The sequence below is a fragment of the Mycosarcoma maydis genome, chromosome 13 (genome assembly GCF_000328475.2).
Source record: "Mycosarcoma maydis chromosome 13, whole genome shotgun sequence".
NCBI lineage: Eukaryota > Fungi > Basidiomycota > Ustilaginomycetes > Ustilaginales > Mycosarcoma > Mycosarcoma maydis.
This window is the reverse complement of record NC_026490.1, coordinates 280,660-295,013: the sequence shown is the minus strand read 5'-3', so window position 1 is coordinate 295,013 and position 14,354 is coordinate 280,660. Positions and strand designations below refer to the sequence as shown.

Genomic DNA, 14,354 nt, shown 5'->3' with positions numbered 1-14,354 from the left:
CATTCGCCTTCGCCATGCAGACTGATACTAGCGCCTCCCGTCCAGGCTGGTGCAGCCTGCAATGAGCCTTCAACATCATGTCTCGTGCTATCTACGCTCGGCGCATACTCGGAGCTCACCAAGCACCTCTTCTCGATCATAGAGAATCCATCGCTTTCTTCAAAGACAATAGTAGACGCATCAGCAGGTAAGATGTGGAACGTCAACGATATCACCGGTCTTCTCTCGGCATTGCAAGAGGTGGATCAACTGTTTAATTCGCGTCTCGAAATCGCGCATCAGCACGCCATCAATCAGAGGCGCATCGAAGCACTACAAGAACAAGCTAAGAGACGAGATCGAGAGACGAGGCAGGCGATCCTTGAACTGAGTCGGATTCAGTCTGAACTGGCCGAAATGGCAAGACTGTCAGAGGAAGAGGTGGCATCAATAGAGAAGGCAGAGAAGCAACCGATCGGACATTCGACGCTGCTAGGTTATGCGCAGAGACTGGCGAGATACACTTCAGCGCCACCCGGATACAAGCTGCCTCGGGTAGCATCTGCAGCAGCGACGCAAAAAGACGACGTAGCAGGCGTCAAATCAGAACAGCGCGCTGACGGCGAGCCAGTAGAACAGATATCGCTCGGAGCAGACTACAATCAATATGCAAAGAGAGCAGCAGCATATTACGATCCAGCGATACCGTCCATGCCACAGGAGATGCCGTTCCCGTCGGATGCCATGATGCGACAAGGAATCTTAAACAGCCAACAGATGCTAGATGGCGCTGCGCCAGCGGAGCAGCCCGCAGACGAGACGATGGACGACTCGGAAGAGCTACCACTAACCGATTTTGCTGCATCTTACTCTCACCTGCGTCAACAACAGCAGAGACACGACGAAGAGGACGAAGATGCGTTTGATCTGGATCTCAATTGACACAATCGCCTCTGTGTCACCATGGTGTGGTGCGTACGGCCCAAAACACGTGCTCGACTGTTTGTCTTTGATGCAGCTTGATCCTTGCTTTTGGCTATGCTGTCCCTATACCCCTGTCTTCTTGTTCAGCAATGCAATACAAAAGGATGGCATCATCGCTGACTTTGTCGGCAGCATCGTGAGGCAGGCCGAATGGAGCTTCCATAAGTGATAAGAAAACGGCCAGGAGGCACACGCAGACGGCACACAGACTCGTCACTCGTGACTGGCACGTGGCAAAATCTGAATCTTGTTAGACCGTATCTAGCCATGATAGCGAGTCGTATCGTTGATGTCTCACAATCGTACGAAAAGGTGAGGAGCACTTTTAGTTTATCACGTGACTGGCGTTGAGCAATTTCCGCAGTCGCTGAGCGAGGATTCAAAAATACGGCAGATGAGCAGTGTTCAAATTGCAGGGAGAGAAGAAATTTTGCGTGCCCAAGATTCGCAAGATTCGAAAGCTGTCGATGGCGCAGCGAGAGGGGGAAAAGCTAGAAGAGACGACGGATGGGCATCCCATGAAGGTTTCCTCTTTTCCTCACGGTTCACAGCAAGGACACCACTGATACTGGTTAGCACAACCGTGACTCAAGATGCAGATCTTTGTCAAGACCCTCACGGGTAAGACCATCACTCTCGAGGTGGAGTCTTCGGACACCATCGACAATGTCAAGGCCAAGATCCAGGACAAGGAGGGCATTCCGCCCGACCAGCAGCGTCTGATCTTCGCTGGTAAGCAGCTCGAGGACGGACGTACGCTTTCGGACTACAACATCCAGAAGGAGTCTACCCTGCACTTGGTGCTTCGTCTGCGTGGTGGTGCCAAGAAGAGGAAGAAGAAGGTGTACAGCACCCCCAAGCGTATCCCCCACAAGCGCAAGAAGGTCAAGATGTCCATCCTCAAGTACTACAAGGTCGACGGCGATGGCAACATCAAGCGCCTCCGTCGTGAGTGCCCCTCGCCTGAGTGCGGTGCCGGTATCTTTATGAGCTGGCACAGGAACCGTCAGTACTGCGGAAAGTGCAAGCTCACCTTCATGTTCGAGGAGGGCACCAAGCCCCCCACCGCTTAAAGTGCTCGACGGTAGCACCACCTTTGCGCCATGTTTTTAGGCCAATAACGTTGATTTTTGATCGCACACGTCAGAGCGCATCTTGTTTCTCGGAGTACCGTACGATGTGTCACTTTGTCGAAGTGCCCAAATCGCTCGTTCTGCATGGTAGATCTCTCTTTGTCTGTGTTTGCGACGACTGACTGAAATTGCCGTTGATTGTAAGCCGAGTATAAGCTGAGCAAGAGCCCCCTTTGCAAAGTATTTGCGATCTAAGTAATGCGAATGCGATGGTTTCAATGTGGTACAAATACAAGGTAGAATCATGATGAGAAGCTGACGACCAAGCGATTGGGTGGATGTGCTTCTAATAGCCTCGGTCGTCGCCTCGGGAGAACTGAGCAGTCTGTCGGCGCTGATTGTCCTCCAACTTGGGACAATCTCTGATACTGTGGCCCAGACCACCGCAGACGGGACAACTGGCGAGCTTGCCGTCCGGGCCTACAATTCGAGGATCTTGGATAGCAGCCAAGAACGGCGGGATCCTTTGTTTGGCCTCGATCAAGAGGTACTTTAAATCCAACAAGGTCTGCTCTTGGGTGTTTGCATTGACAAACGTCGTAGCTATACCCGTCTTTCCGCTTCGGCCGGTACGACCGATTTGATGGACGTAATCTTCAATTTCCTTGGGCATGGTGTAGTTGATCACATGCTGGATCTCGCTGAAATCCAACCCCTTGGACGCTACACCGGAAGCAACCATGACGTCCTTCTGACCCGACTTGAAGGCTCGAATCGCGTACTCTCGTTCATCTTGCGTCTTGCTACCATGGATGGCTACCGCTTCGACGCCTTTGAGCAAAAGGTACTCTTGGATATCGTCCACTTCGTTTTTGTTGTCGCTAAAGATGATGACGGGCGGAGCTGTTTTCTGCAAACATTCGAGCAAGTAGACCATCTTTGCTTCCTGCTTGACGTATTCCACTTCCTGAATGATGTCGAGCGATGCAGCACCTGCTCGTCCGACATTGATAATCACAGGACGGATCAAGGACTGTTCGGCAAAATCCTGAATCTTCTTGGGCATGGTGGCGGAAAAGAGCAAGGTTTGTCGTTGTTGCTTGAAGAAGCCCATGATGTTTCTGACGTCCTCTTCGAATCCCATGTCGATCATTCGGTCGGCTTCATCAAGGCAGAGGTACTTGCAGCAGTCAAGCGTGAACTTTTTCTTGGTGAGCATGTCTTGCAGACGACCGGGAGTCGCAACGACAATATGGAAGCCTTTGGACATGGTGTGGTGCTGCTCGGCCATGCTGATACCTCCGATGCAGAGGAGAACGCCGATTTGGGGATAGCCGCCTTGAACGAGCGCTTCAGCGAGACCTTTAATGGATTCGTACGTTTGACGTGCGAGCTCTCGTGAAGGGCAGACAATCATTCCTACGGGCCCTTCGCCGCGTGTGAAGGGCAGACGCCGCTCTTCTTCGGCTGCGAGCATGAGGATGGGGAGCGAGAAGGCGAGTGTCTTGCCAGAACCGGTAAAGGCGATACCGATCATGTCGCGGCCGGAAAAGGCGGTGGGAAGACCTTGCATTTGGATAGGCGATGGCTTGACGATCTTCTTTTGTGTTTTGAGATAGTCAATGACGCACTCGGGAACCTTCATGTCGCGAAAGTTGGTGATGACGGGTGGAACGTCGACACCATCTGTGAGGATATGATTCTTTTCACGTAGCTTCTCATTCTGCTCGAGAGATCGATTGCGGACAAAAGAAGGGGCTGTCCAGGAGGTGGTGAGAGGTTCAGTGTACTGAATGCCCTTGGCAAGCTCCATGTCACTGGCAAGCTTTCGACGAGCAGCATGAGCTTCGAGAATCTTGCGTTCCTCTTCGGCCTGTATTTCGGCCTGCGTCTTTTCGCCCTCTTCCTCGAGCTTCTTTTCGCGCAACAGTCTAGCTTCGTCGAGGAGCGATCGCTGTGGTCGTTGTACGGTCATGTCTTGCTGATCCTGATCATCCTCTTCGGGCTCATCGGTGTTGTGTGATATATTGTTTGGCAGGCCTCGAGCACGAGACTGAATCTGTTGCAGTTGTTGCATGCGGCGTTGCTTGAGCGGAACAAACGTGGAAGAAGACGGGCCATTATCGTCGTCGTCGTCGTCCGAGTAGCTGTAATGGGGGCGATCTTGGTGTGCTTGCTGCAACAGGCGGCGGCGCTTAAGCGCCTGGACGGCTGACATGGGCAAGTCTGCGTCCGTATCCAGTTGTGGTGCAGCCAAAGTACTCGAAGAAGCTGTGGGTATCATGTTGAGCGGCGACGAAGCGATTACGGCGAGTCACGAGGCAATGACAAGCCATCATGATGAATGAGTGAGAGGATACGACTCGTTCCAACTGTGAGTACAGTGCAGCTTCCGAGTTCCGAATTCAGATGCTCAGCCTCGTTGGCTTCGGCTGGTTCCGAAGCTACACTCACGACTCACACTCGTGACTGACAACCAACTAACGTGAAATCACAAGCACGAATCGTGAATTGTGACTGATTAACTTACTTTTGGAATTGCTGAGCTGGAGCCGTGTCGAGCGCCAATCACGAATCACGAATCACCTGGGCAAACAGAGTCGTACGTCACGCCTGGTTTGATTCGTGATTCACGATTCTTGATTTCGTGATTTGTTCACGGTTGATTCACGACTCACACGTTTCACAGATTCTGTGATTGGGCTGGTGCGTGCACTCGCAACTCGTGACTGTCAATTGGTGTTCCATCCTGACGTTGGTCCTTGCTCATCACCATCCATCACCAGACAATCAGACGCTCACATTGAAACAGATTCGTTTGGCGACGCACAACCATCTTTGCACCTCATCAGCGGCGCATCATAACCTTATCCAACCACAGCCTCGATTTCAAGGTCGCATTCATCGACTCTACCCTCCAGTCGCCCCAACCTGCAACTCGCTCCTTCGATTGCAATTCGACCCTCGCATTCTACAGTGCCAAGCTCGACATTATCACTGGAGCAAACGAAAAGTCTGACATCACTTCCAACCCGGCCGAAACTACGCTCTCTCTCTCTCTCTCTCTCTCTCTCTCTCTCTCTCTCTCTCTCTCTCACACACACACACACACACACACACACACACATACGCATGATTCACGCATCATAGCCCACCACCAATCATGGAGGACGACGAATCGTGTCGTATCTGTCGCAGCGGGCCTGAACCTGGTGCCCCGCTCTACCACCCTTGCAAATGTACAGGATCTATCCGCTACTGTCATCAGGATTGCCTCGTAGAGTGGCTCCAACACTCTCGCAAAAAGTACTGCGAGCTATGTAATCAGCCGTTCATTTTCCAGAAAAAGTATCGCAGGGACATGCCCTCCGATGGCAAACTTCCACGCTACCTGTATATGCGCCGATTCGTCCTACGCTCCATCCACATTGCGCGGCTCGCCGGTCGAGCAATCCTTGTCGGTTTCACCTGGCTAGCACTCTTGCCGTACATCAATATCAACGTCTGGCGCTTCTGGTTCTGGTGCATCGACTATGCGATCTTGTACTGGTTCGTCGATGTTGCCACTCGACTCGGCATGACCGGACTCGTAGTTCCGTATGCTACCGAAGCTGCACCACCAGCAAACTCATCGTTACCTCAGATCTTGAATCGCACATCCTCAACTTCGTCCAAAGACCTCGATTCCTTGCCCAAGTTCTCCATCTTGGACGCATGGTCGCGCCTCGGCTCCCCCTTACCCACCGCAACTTTGGCGCAAACGCCCACCTCGATCACCAGCGTCAAAGCTGCACTTCACTCACTTGTCCAAAAGCTTGCTCACGACGTCTTTCAAGGCCAGATCCTCAGCTGCGTCATTGTCGTGTTTTTCGTCGGCGTCTTCTTGCTTCGAGAGTGGATCCTCCAGAACATGCCACAGAACTTTGATCCTCAGCCCAACTTGGATCAGCTCGAACCGGCACAGCCGCTGCCCGATGTTCCTGAACCGCAACCGCACACAGAAAGAGAGCCCGACTTGGAGCAGAGGCGCGATCAGCTGGCCGATTTGCCCGCCAGAATTCCCACACCCGAGGACTACCAGGACGCTCCGTATGAGGGCGCAAACGTCCACGAGGCGGAAAGAAGCGATGAACTCGATCTGGATCCAGAGACACAGAGAGAACAGGCGAGGCTTGCACGCATTCGACGTCTTGAGCAAGTGACGTCCGCTCAACAAGAGGAGAATCTTGCATCCCCGTTGATAGTCGCTACGGATACAGCTAGTGGTCTCAACAATGCAAGCCTAGAAGCCGACAACGTAGCAGCTACCCAAGCCGGCAGCTCTGAGGTCCGCGTCGAGTCTCAGCAATTAGATTCACCAGCGGATGTCTTCGAATTCACCTCGACACAGAACCTACGAGATGCTCTCGGTTGGTCCGAGACACCCCATTTCACATTTGAGCGCGCGCAAGCGGTCTCGCCAGACGAACGATTGAGAGAGGCCGATGTCCCAGCAGAGGCTCCTCTTGAAGCGCAGCAATATCCGTCTGATGCCTCAAACACAGTACACCACGGCGCGTCCTCATCAAGCTCCACCGAGCCAAGTGCGTCCAGCGAATTGGCAGCTCGAGATACAGCCGATGCACCCGTAGCTACAGAAGAAGCTCAATCCTCACCTCGACCATCCACAGAGGCTGACGTACAAGTGGACACGAACATAGCTCCGCTCGACGACGTGCCCGACGAACAGGACGACGACGATGCGTGGCAAGATGAATCTGACGATGACGAGCTCGCTGCACCTCTCCAACTCGATGGAGCCGATGAAGCAGCGCTCCGAGCCGCCGCCGCCGCAGCCTTTCCCCCTCCCATCGCCCACCCCGTCGCTGCCGACGACGAAATCGAAATCATGGCCAACGCCGCCGGCGCAGGCGCCGAACCCGACGATCCGGAGGCAGAGATCGGTCTTGCAGAAGAGATGGATGGTATCCTCGAAGCGATCGGCATGCGAGGTCCGATCTTTGGCATCATCCAGAACCTTTTTCTGATGATCTTCCTTTCGTTCTTCGTCATGCAGGTGTTCGTCATGGTGCCGTACGTCGTAGGTCGATTGTTCGGCAGTGGTCCTGGGTTGATCAGGGTATTGGCATTGCCGGTCAAGGCGTTAAGGTATGTGACAGATCCGGTGTTTGATGGGTTAATAGCGGTGGGTGCTAAAAGCTGGCCGAAGCTTATCGGCGTAGTTGGTGCATCGGGTGCGAGAAAAGGGTCGGGCGGGACTGTGGGACTGCAGTCGTCGCTCAGTGGGTGGATTCCAAGCAGTCTGTCTAATATGTTCAGCCAGACAGCGGCAAAAGCTACCACGGGTGTTGGTGCACAAGGGGTCAGCTCTGCGACTAGTGCCAAATCGAGCGCGGTTGCCAGCATGCTCGCCAGCGTTTTGCCTGCCCGAGTCACGACCTCTTTGCAGTGGAAAGCCGTCAGCAATGCATTCGAAGTGGCGCTGGCCACTGGTTTCCCAGGCACCGTGGAACGCATGACGGATGCCATCTGCGACGTCTTTACGCGAATCGACTCTTACCGCCTGGTCACAACCACCACGGACCGCGCCGTGTGCGTTGCGTTCGGACATGCCTACTGGCTGCTCATCCTCATCGTCCATCAACGCTTGTCGAAACCTGAGCTGCATCGCGCCGTCGGCGAGCAGTCGACGCTGAAAATGTTGATGGGCCAACACGTGCTGATCATCAAAGCGATCAGCTTCATCTTCATCGAGCTGATCGTCTTCCCACTCGGATGCGGGCTGCTGTTCGATATCTGCACAATGCCGTTCCTCGCGCAGGCGTCGATCGCGTCGTGGCCGGACAAGGCTTGGGCAGCTCCGTTGTCGTTTGCGTTTACGCGCTGGATGGGTGGCACGATCTACATGTTTGTCTTTGCGCAGTACGTCAGCGCTACGAGAAAGGTATTGAGGCCCGGCGTGTTGTGCTGGATTCGCGATCCCAACGACCCAAGTTTCCATCCGATCCGCGAGATCCTGGACAAGAAGAGTTGGACACAGTTGCGCAAGATCGCAGCGTCGGCGGTGATGTACGCTGCGATCCTGGTGGCCAGCATCGGGGTGAACACGTACTTTCTCAGGTATGTGATGGGTTGGACCGGGGTGTTACCGTTGAGGTGGAGGCCGTTTGATCCGTGGACCGAGGTTCCGGTGGATCTACTGCTGGTGCATTTCGCGCTGCCATGGGCGACGCAGCGGGTGAATCCGGACAAGCTAGCGGAAAAGTGGCTCACGAGATGGTGGAGAGGGGCGTCGCGGATGCTCAGGCTGAGCTCTTACATGCTCGGAGGTGAGTTCAAGGAGGAGAGAAGGCGGGTGAGGGGGAATGCGCTTGTCAATGCGTGGAATGCGTGGATGAATCGGCGCGTGCGCGACGAGGATTACGTTGACGACGGCTTGTTCTGCAGCGTTCCAGCGGACGACAAGGCAATCACGTCTGGTCCGTTGATCATCCCTATGAACGCCGACGGGTCACCTGCGACCGAGCGCATGGCAGAAGCGTATCTCAAGCAGCAGGCGGATGCGCAGAAACACACCCCGAAACCGACGTATACGCTGATCTACCTGCCGTCCAACTATCGCGTTCGCATCACGACAATCGTGACTCTGCTGTGGCTCAGCCACTGCGCACTGTTCATGCTTGGACTCTCGATCCCGCTCTTAATCGGACGAGCAATGAGCGGTGTGCTCACGGCAAGGGAGGTGCACGACCTGTACTCGTTCGGCATTGGCATCACGGTGCTGGTGGTGTCAGCTAAACTGTACAGAGGAGTGAGGAAGACGTGGATGCGACGGACAACGCGCGCTCGGTACATCCGAACAACGCCGCGGATGTACGTTGCAATCCGCGTGATGGTCGAGATGAAACGCATGTTCAAGTCGATGTTGCTGCTTGCCGGGATGGCTGGTGTGGTGCCGTTGGTGATTGGGCTAGTGGTGGATCAGTACGTGCTGGTGCCGCTGCGGTACCGATCGACCCAGGTGGCTGTTTTGCATCTGGGGCACATTTGGGCTTGTGGCGTTGTGCAGGCTCGACTGCTGCTGTTCACGACAAGGATGTTGGGCGTACCCGGTCGAGGGTGGTATGCGAGGTTTATGGACGACGTGGATGAGGTGGTGAGGGGAGGCGTATATCCAAGGCCGAAAGTAAGGCTTGCTTGGAAACGCGTGGTCGCGCCGGTTGGCATGGGCGGATTGGTGATGCTGGCAATACCGGTTGGCGTAGCGTACGGCCTGGCGACAAGTGGTTGGGTGCACGTCGAGACGAGGCAGCAGGAACAGCTCTTGCTTAGGAAGACGATCGGCGCACTTCAGAGCGCGATGCTCGTCACCGCGCTCAGGGCGGCGCTTATCAATAGCATGGATGGCTGGACCGAGCTGTTGAAGGACGAGGTGTTTTTGGAAAGCACCGAGTTGATCAACTATGAAGAGATCGTCGCGAATCGCAACGCGAGAGCCGTGCATGATGCGCAAGCGGATGCGCCAAGAGCGACCACAGCCGACGTTCAAGACGCACAAGACGCACAAGATGCAGAAAACGCAGACAACGCAGCAGCTGCAGATGCAGATGCAGATGCAGATGCAGCAGATGCACACGCTGGCTATGTGGCTCAAGGTACACTGCCTGATGTGCTGTTCCGATGAATGCGACGCTTCAGGGCATCATCGAGCATTGCGTCGTGTATGCCGATCATGGAAATGGACAGCGTTCGAAATAACGTAGTTGTGTGGTTCTGCATGGCTACCGATGGTGAGCGAGCGCGGAGGGGGAAGAACTGACGTGCATGTGTAACGGGTGTGATTAGAAGAGTGGTTTGAAGCGTTTTCGCGCGACAGGAGGCGGATGGATCTGGGTGGGGAGGACGGGGGAATGCGAGCGAGAGCGGAGCGGGTCGAGGAACTCGGTAGGGTCGCCACCTTGCGCTACAGGAGTTGGTTGGACCAAGGACTGTTGAGTGGGATGAGGCGAGAGCTGGGAAGCGGAAGGAAAGAAGAGTGGGTCAGGATGGTCGATTGGGATGAGCGGGGTGGAGTGGTAAGGTAGCGCGGGTGGGGATGGAGAGCGCGGAGTGGAACGAGCCATGGACGCGGCTAGCTTGCGAGGATCCGGAGCGCAGGCTTGAGTGGCTTTCTCGGCGTTAGTTGTAGCAATCACGAATTCTGCAGCGACGCCAGATTCGAGTCGCATCCTAACAAAGATGGGCTCGTTGGCCGAACTGAAGTTGACCTCGAACGGCACACGCCATGCTTCAGCGAGCGAGACGGTCGCCTTGAATTCGCGCAAACTAAACGTCATCGAGACATGCTCCAAGACGCAGTACTCTTTGAACTCGTCCATCCCGATGTTGACTTGCGTAGCGATCGATTTGCGCAGACCGCCTTTGAGGTCCGGTAGGTCTTCTTGCTTGGACCGAGCGGTACATGTGTCAGGTGTACACACTAGGCACAACTCGCCTGAGCGCGACGACGAGAGAAAGTGCTCGAGCCATTCCGTGGCAGTAGAAGCATTCAGCGAGAAAAAGTTGCGCGGATTCGGATCGGCACTCGGCACAAGTCCTCGTTTGGGCGAGTAACTGAAATGGTGCGTTTTCAAGATGCAATGCTGACAGTGTAGGATCATGCTAAATCGGCATGCTGGAGCGGTGCTAACGATGAGCGAAACACGTTCGACATTTCGTCCTCGAGTCTTCAAGATGGCGAGTATGTTCTATCGATGCCAACAAGACCAAGCATTAGTCAACACTGTACGCTTTGCCAACGATGCCATCCAGCCTATCCTTTGTCGAGACGTACCTTGAGTTGAATTTGACATTCGATCTTTTCCTTTGACTCGGTGGAGATGTTGAGGAAGAAATCCGCATCGAAAGCGAACATGCAGAATGCCGAATTTGTCGGATTGATCGCTGACAGTCGCATGTGCGCCTCGCCGTTGCGCGAGCTGCATTGCAACCAGAACGTCTCTGAGAATCGACTCAGACAGTGTAACGCACTGTACAGCGTCTTGATGTCGCTCGCCGAGATCACAGCGTTCATCGTAGTGTCTTAGCGCGACCAATCTCGCTGCTCGCAGATGCTCGAATACGCTGATCGCTTGGTGCTGGCTGGAATCTCCAAGCCAGCGTCCCGCAACGCTCGAGTGTCTTGGTCATCCACCGTGGTGGAGGCAGTCCAACAAGGCTCAGTCGACAAGGAGTGCACAGCTCACTCAGTCACGAGTCACGAGTCACGAGTCGTGAGTGTTGCGTGTTGTTCTCCCAACCACGAATTCACGAATTGTGAATCGTGAATTATTCGTGATTATCCTGTCAGCGCGTCGAAAATCGTCAAAACCAAGCGACGCACGGTGGTGAGTGGAAAGTACTCACGATTTCCAAGTCGACCGACGAGTCGCGTAAAGAGGCCCGAGGCACGAGGATTTTCAGCTCAACCAACACCAAGCGACGCAGATCAAGACGTGGTGAAAATCGTGAATCAGCCTCCAACGCCATCGCGCCATCGCGCCATCACACAGTACAGTACAGCGACAGAGCGCGCGACCAAGAACAGGAGACAGCCAAGCCTGTTGAGCAGATATCGCATACAAACACACAACAGGAGATAGGGCAACAATCTGCCATTGTGAACTGTGAACCAAGCACGACCAAGTGCGGAGAATGGTAGTGTAATGCACTCAGGCAATGTTCCAACCCAGACGTTCGGCCCAGCCAGCGTTAGCGATAGCATTGGCGATCTGCTCGACGTCCTTATCTCCTCGACCACTGAGAGAGACAACAATGTCTTCGTCAGGCTTCATGGTCTTTGCGATCTGGAATGCCGACCAGAGCGCGTGCGAGGTTTCGAGCGCCGGAATGATGCCTTCGAGTTGGGTGCACAGCTTAAAGCCGCGTAGCGCCTCTTCGTCAGTAGCGGCAATGTACTCGGCTCGACCCGAGTCCTTGAGGAACGAGTGTTCCGGTCCGACACCGGGGTAGTCAAGACCGGCGCTGATCGAGTGGGTTTCGGTGATTTGACCAAACTTGTCCTGCAGCAAGTAGGTACGCACGCCGTGAAGTACACCAGGCGTACCCCTGCTGAGCGTAGCCGAGTGGCGGTCAGTGTCAATACCGTCACCACCGGCTTCGACACCAATCAGGCGCACGCTCTTGTCCTGTACGAATGGGTGAAAGATACCGATCGCATTCGAACCACCACCGACGCAGGCAACTATCGCATCGGGCAGCTTGCCCTTCTTCTCTTGCAACTGCTGCTTGACCTCTTTACCGATGATCGACTGAAAGTCGCGCACGATCGAAGGGAACGGATGCGGGCCGATTGCCGAGCCAACAATGTAGTGCGTGTTGTGCAAATTGGTCACCCAATCGCGGTTCGCCTCGTTGATGGCGTCCTTAAGCGTCTTGCTTCCGCTCTCGACCGCCACCACCTTGGCACCGAGCATCTTCATGCGGAACGCATTGAGCGACTGACGACGCACATCCTCGGATCCCATGTAAACGACGCACTCCATGCCAAACTTGGCACAAGCAGTGGCAGTGGCTACGCCGTGCTGACCCGCCCCGGTCTCGGCAATGATTCTCGTCTTGCCCAATCTGCGAGCGAGCAGGATCTGACCGACGGCGTTGTTGATCTTGTGCGAACCCGTGTGGTTGAGGTCCTCGCGCTTGAACCAGATCTGCGCGCCTCCTGCTTCCTTGGACATGCGCTCGGCGTGGTACAGCTCCGAGGGGCGGCCAATGTACTCGTAGTATCCCTCAAACTCTTTCCAGAACTCGGGGTCGTCGAGCGCATCGAGGTAAGCCTTTTCGAGTTCCTGGTGAGCATCAAAGAGAGCTTCGGGAATGTACTGTCCACCAAACTTGCCGAAACGGGGAGGTCGGAGCTTGCCCTCGCTATCGACGATGGTGTCGAGGCCAGCAACGGGGGGTCTGTCGGCAGGTACAACGCCGTCGACCTTGGGAATAGGAACCGAGTCGGGCTGCTCGATGACGTGCTTGATACTAAGCGGCTGCTTGCGCTGGATGCCTCCCTCGTTCTTGCCGGTGATCTCGGCACAGTAGCTGCGCGCAGCCTCAACGCGCGCCGCCGTGTTGGCGGGAGCCTCCCTGAGCTTGGCGATCAACTTGCTTCCGATCACAACACCGTCGGCGTGCTCGCCCACCTCGATAAAGTGTTGACGTGTAGAAACACCGAAACCGACGGCGAGTGGGATAGAGGTGATGCTGCGAATTTTGGAGATCAAATCGGGAAGAGAGCTCGACACGGCAGCGGTGGCACCGGTCGTACCCATCTTGGAGACAACATAGATGAACGAATCGGCGAGAGAAGCGAGATGTTCGATACGCTTTGTAGATGTGGAAGGCGCAATGAGGGGCACATACGAGAGGCCATGCTTTGTACAAGAGGCACGGAAGTCGGCAGCCTCCTCAGGTGGCAAGTCGACCATGATGAAACCGTTGGCACCGGCAGCCTTTGCGTCCTGCACCGCCTTGTCCTCACCGTAAGCGAGTGTTGGGTTATAGTAGCCCATGAGCAATACGGGAGCCTTGAGGCCTTTTGAGCGTGCCTGTCGGATGTAATCGAGACATTGGGTGTAACCGACGCCTTGTTCAAGCGCAACTTGGTTGCTCTCCTGGATGGCGGGGCCATCTGCCTGAGGGTCCGAGAAGGGAACGCCGAGCTCGATTACATCGGCTCCCCCCTGCTCGAGAGCGAGTAGCACCTCGACCGTGTCGTCCTTGGTGGGGAAACCAGCAGTGACAAAGCTGACAAAGACGGCCTCGTTCTTGACAGCCTTGGCGGCAAAGACGGCTTTGATTTGATCGGTCATAGTAATGAATGGTCTAGTTCCGGGAATGCCAGCGTGTGAGGTGAGCGAGGAGGTGGTGCGCTTGTGGAGTGATGGTGAGACCGACAGAAAAGCAAGCTGTGCCGTATTTAACAATGGTAGCCTACTTGCAGCTCGAGAAAGTCGCCGTGCAAGGACAGAGATACGCCGCGGAACAAGTGCGGAGGACAGTATGGCGAGGAGGGTGGTCGAGTCACCAAAGCGGAACAAGGGTGAAAGTGAGAGTGACTGAGTGATGCGGATGGTGTAATGGTGGTAATCGTGAATGCCAACGTCGACAGATCAATCAAGACACGAACACGGAATCAAACGTAAATCGTAAATAGGCCGGCCACACCTCCTCGTAATTTTGCCCAAGCTGCCCCAACCTGACGAGAGAACACTTTGAGGCAGCACACGGCGATGTGAACTCGTTTGCAATTTCTCAATCACAAAT

General features: G+C 54.9%; 6 protein-coding genes across 6 annotated transcripts; 3 read left to right on the top strand and 3 right to left on the bottom strand.

The window, feature by feature from the left end:
• UMAG_10912 (uncharacterized protein) lies at positions 1-921 on the top strand (the record flags this gene model as incomplete). Its single annotated transcript, XM_011392668.1, has 1 exon — positions 1-921. A coding segment is annotated over one exon (921 nt), but the record flags the coding sequence as incomplete, so codon positions are not given.
• A 635-nt stretch (positions 922-1,556) lies between these two features.
• UMAG_04588 (putative ubiquitin-ribosomal 40S subunit protein S31 fusion protein) lies at positions 1,557-2,036 on the top strand (the record flags this gene model as incomplete). Its single annotated transcript, XM_011392591.1, has 1 exon — positions 1,557-2,036. One exon carries the CDS (start codon positions 1,557-1,559, stop codon positions 2,034-2,036), a length of 480 nt encoding a protein of 159 aa, XP_011390893.1.
• A 346-nt stretch (positions 2,037-2,382) lies between these two features.
• Positions 2,383-4,320, bottom strand: UMAG_04587 (putative DEAD-box ATP-dependent RNA helicase 35; the record flags this gene model as incomplete). Its single annotated transcript, XM_011392590.1, has 1 exon — positions 2,383-4,320. One exon carries the CDS (start codon positions 4,318-4,320, stop codon positions 2,383-2,385), a length of 1,938 nt encoding a protein of 645 aa, XP_011390892.1.
• Positions 4,321-5,199: 879 nt separating this feature from the next.
• UMAG_10911 (E3 ubiquitin-protein ligase SSM4) lies at positions 5,200-9,720 on the top strand (the record flags this gene model as incomplete). The annotated part of the gene is made up of 1 exon (XM_011392667.1): positions 5,200-9,720. One exon carries the CDS (start codon positions 5,200-5,202, stop codon positions 9,718-9,720), a length of 4,521 nt encoding a protein of 1,506 aa, XP_011390969.1.
• A 157-nt stretch (positions 9,721-9,877) lies between these two features.
• UMAG_10910 (uncharacterized protein) lies at positions 9,878-11,109 on the bottom strand (the record flags this gene model as incomplete). Its single annotated transcript, XM_011392666.1, has 2 exons — positions 9,878-10,783; positions 10,870-11,109. The coding sequence occupies 2 exons, from the start codon at positions 11,107-11,109 to the stop codon at positions 9,878-9,880; spliced, it is 1,146 nt and encodes a 381-aa protein (XP_011390968.1).
• Positions 11,110-11,746: 637 nt separating this feature from the next.
• UMAG_04584 (putative tryptophan synthase) lies at positions 11,747-13,900 on the bottom strand (the record flags this gene model as incomplete). Its single annotated transcript, XM_011392589.1, has 1 exon — positions 11,747-13,900. One exon carries the CDS (start codon positions 13,898-13,900, stop codon positions 11,747-11,749), a length of 2,154 nt encoding a protein of 717 aa, XP_011390891.1.
• Between the last annotated feature and the right edge of the window lie 454 nt (positions 13,901-14,354).